Source organism: Octopus bimaculoides, chromosome 8 (genome assembly GCF_001194135.2).
Source record: "Octopus bimaculoides isolate UCB-OBI-ISO-001 chromosome 8, ASM119413v2, whole genome shotgun sequence".
NCBI classification, from domain to species: Eukaryota; Metazoa; Mollusca; class Cephalopoda; order Octopoda; family Octopodidae; genus Octopus; species Octopus bimaculoides.
This window is the reverse complement of record NC_068988.1, coordinates 60,134,071-60,138,100: the sequence shown is the minus strand read 5'-3', so window position 1 is coordinate 60,138,100 and position 4,030 is coordinate 60,134,071. Positions and strand designations below refer to the sequence as shown.

The 4,030-nt window shown below is 33.9% G+C and overlaps 1 protein-coding gene across 1 annotated transcript in view; it reads left to right on the top strand.

The window, feature by feature from the left end:
* The window catches only part of LOC106877777 (membrane metallo-endopeptidase-like 1), a 242,735-nt gene that overhangs the window by 215,298 nt on the left and 23,407 nt on the right, over positions 1-4,030 (top strand). The window contains exon 12 of the mRNA XM_014926785.2: positions 2,035-2,133. Within this exon, the coding sequence (XP_014782271.2) occupies positions 2,035-2,133 (99 nt within the window). The remainder of the gene's footprint in view (positions 1-2,034; positions 2,134-4,030) is intronic.

Below are 4,030 nucleotides of genomic sequence, written 5' to 3'. Positions count from 1 at the left end.
ATATATATAAAGTTGAGATAGACAGGCAGACAGGCAGATAAATGGAAATAGAGACAGATAGAGGGAGAGAGTGAGAGAGAGAGAGAGAGAGAGAGAGAGAGAGAGAGAGAGATCTGATACACAAAATGGAATTAATGAGATTCTTTACTCGAATCAACTACGATTGTTTTGACTCATCCTATGTCTGTGCCTCACAGGTGAGTTGCTGTACAACCAATTGTCTTGCATCATAGGTGAAGACTGCGTCTCTACAAAAAGTTGGTTTAAATCGGAAACTGTGGCTTCAATAACAAACACACTTGCCTTAAAACTATTGTCAAAACTCTGTGATCATACTCTATGTATGTATGTGTGTGTTTGTCGTTGCTGCTATCCGATTTTCTCAGTCCGAGTAACTTGGAATATCTCCCTTATTAATCTGAGAAATGGTCAATATGTGAGTTAAGTTTGGATATAATGGCACTGATTTCATCGTGGAAGGTAAACGCTGTTCAGCATGTAATATTGAATCAATAGCAAACAATATTCAATGAAAAGTATGTAATGAAATTATTCGTCATTAAGCTCTCGTTGTTTAGCTCACTTTCTGGTTTTGCCACATTTATATATTTCCACAATTTTAATCGTTATATTCATAATCAAATTGAAAGAATATAAACGATGTCTTTTCTTCACTTCAAATTTAAGTTAATGTCTGACGAAAAATCAAATATAAAATTATTTTTGAAAATAGTTTGTTTTGATATTTATGTTCTTTGGAGACGTTAATTTGTTACCCTTCAAGAATTCCCCAAAAAATTATTTGCTTTGCTGTCAATGATATCTCCTTCGTATTCATTTCTAAATTTCTTCACTTCAACTAGCACTCGTATTTCAACAAGTAAATATAATCCACATGTGTTCATTATTTCAATGCTTTCCACTTACATTTCTTTATGAGTTTCTTTAAGCTTGTAGCTAAATGTTTACGTTAATTAGCCATTTCCCATTAATTATCTTAAAATCTAATAATATAATCCGTAAAATGCACCTGCTACTTAAAATACTTGGAACTTTATTTAGGAAAGAAACTCAATCAAATTAGTAATATCACTTATGCTTCCTTAACAATAAGATCAGGCACCAATCCTTCTGATAACAGCAGTATATATTAAAGGTTCGATTTAGCTCATAATAAATTTTCTGCAAATAAATTTTCTGCAAACCACCGCATTTACCGCATTCATTTTCACAAATATGTAGTCTCACTTTCCAACCTTTGTTCTACTTCTGTATGGTCGTCGTCATCATCTGGTGTATTATTTTCGTAGGTTTTCTTAGAACCGCAGCAAGTTGTATATCTCTTATTCTATAAGGTTGCAAGATTCTCATATTAAATGGGTCTTTATGAGCCCTGCCACTGCTGGTCCCAAAGAGAGAGAGAGAGGTGGATGGAGAGAAGAATTGGCTGTAGTTCTTAACTGGTTGTTTATCAAAGCTAAATAGAAAGTACAACCTTAGTGGGATTGAAACTCAAATTACCGTGAGAAATGCACAAGGTAGTCTCTACTATTCTCTAACCTCTCTACCATTTTGACAACAGATAATTTTCTGACGAAGACATGAACAGTAAATACTTCACTCGTACTGCAGAACCAATAACAAAACCAATAACAAGTGTCATAAATGTCATAAAATTATGTCTCTCTCTCTTATATCAATCCTACGCGACAGCCGTGTCAGAGAAAAAAAATCAATAATCATAGAAAATAAAAAGAACTTCTTTAACTCTAAATGGAATAATTAGTAGACATAACACACAGCCATACGTTTAGTTAAATGGAAGTAATGTTAAAGACAATTAGTTGAGTTAGAGTTGTTTTAGAGTCGTTTTATTTAAAATGATTTTAGTTTCAATAATAAAACATATCTGTTTTGAAATAAATATTACAATTTGAATATTGGTTTACATTATGAAAATCTTGCTGATTATCCTTTGAAATATTATCACTCTATATTTACATTAAAATATAATTTATTTATCTTTCATTTTAGGTGACAACTATAACTAACTACATAATAAATGCTGTCCGTAAACTGCTACAGGATAATAAGTGGCTTGGAGAAACAAGTAAAAGCAAAAGTTTAGAAAAGGTATAATTTTATCTGCAACAGTGTAAAATTGTAACACGAAAATATGTAAATTCCTTATGATGTGTTTTTGCCAAAGCAATATGAAATGTCTGGATAATCAAGGTATCACATTTTGTGTTTCTAACTACATTTAATTATGACAATCCATCTCGACCCGATGAAAGACGAAACTGGCCATGTAACCATGATATCGGAATACTATCCGAAATATCAATAATAGATCATGAGCAACTGCTGAAAAATGCGTTTTTTTAAAGATATCTTTCCTATTCTGGATAGTAGTTGATTTCAAGTAGATAGCAAATAATTGCTATTGTATGGATCAAGACAAGGCAGGTCACGTACTGTTTAAGTCATTGTGTTCACAGTAGTCAGTTCGACTCTTGTATCAGGCGGTAAGTTATGTGTCTGGAGAAAGTAGTCCTGAATGCGGCCCATTGGTATATCTAGGATCTGGCTGCTGGATGGATAAAGAACGGTAACCTCCGTCAGCTGATATTTATCTCAGCTTCAACCTCAAAAGAACCACCGTGTCCATACACAAAACTGTGTGTGTGCATTTCTGTTATCGTTTACAACGGCACCAAAGCAATTTGGAAAGGCATATTGCTTTACTGAGTAATACTCACTTGCAAGTGTTGGATATAATTACAGTTATGATAAATACCACCAACAGCAACATTTGTATTTTTAAAAAGAAATTGCGTCCATCGACATGCTGCACAAAGATTATTATTATTGGGGTTTACTGCTCCTCCAAATATACTGAAGTTATATGCTTCAAACGTCATACAAATTCAAATCACTAGCAGTTATAAGACATTTCGAATCCAGATTCTAATCCGTACTTTCTTGCTGGAAGAGCCTCAGAAATAATATTATCCGTTAACTAATACATTCCAGCAAATTGCTCGTACTACATGTTATTGAACCCGGAAGTTCGAAAGAATTAATTGATGCCGGCTTCGTTTAAAATTAGTTCTGTATTGTACGATCATTTCATATGAAATTGCATTATTCTTAAGGTACGGCTTACATCCTCTGTAAGAAGATCGTTGAGACGAGATCCGTTCTTTCTCCGGTCATAGTGCACGTAGTGCACGTTGATTTTACGTAGGACTACAGAAAGTGGGACCAAGGCTATAACAAACAACAACGGTGAACAAGAGTCTCTTTGGAAGATACTTCTTTTGGTTGTTACCTCAGCTAAATACTGGTTGTTGCAGGAAAGACGCATTTGCCAACTAGGCAAGCTGTTCCCATTCAGTGCACACATATTCTCAGCTATTCCACACCTGTCGAGTTTTTTTCCAAAATCCAAGAATGGAGCAACATGTCGTAAGTCTTTCTGAAGTCTATCCAGGCCATGCATAATTGGTTTTTGGTACCGTTTACAGTTCTTTATTAGAACCTTGTCTATCACAAATTAGTCCTTGGTGCCCTTAGATCATTTTCGGCATCCCTTTTGTTCTACAGGTAAAAGATTGTTTTCCGCAAGAAACGTATTATCAGTATTATTATTATTATTATTATTATTATTATTATTATTATTATTATTACTATTTCCATTTATTATTAAAAGGTAATATCAAATGTTGTTTAGTTTCAACTTTTGTCTTGTACTTGAGATAATCATAAATATATGAGTGTTGAAGGGAATAGTAGGAGGAAGAGTAGCAGCTTGGTGAATAGATCAAAACCTACAGGTCTGTAAATAAATTCAGCAAATGGTGACAAGGTCAGCAATAAACATTCCTGTGCTATAAGGAGACAAAAGAGGCCACACACTCTTTGAGACAGTGTTTACTACTACTTGCGATCAATGAGAGCGCTAACCTTGACCTTGAAAAGAAGCAAGTCACCTTGTTCTATTGTTAATTACTGATAGAAAAAATAA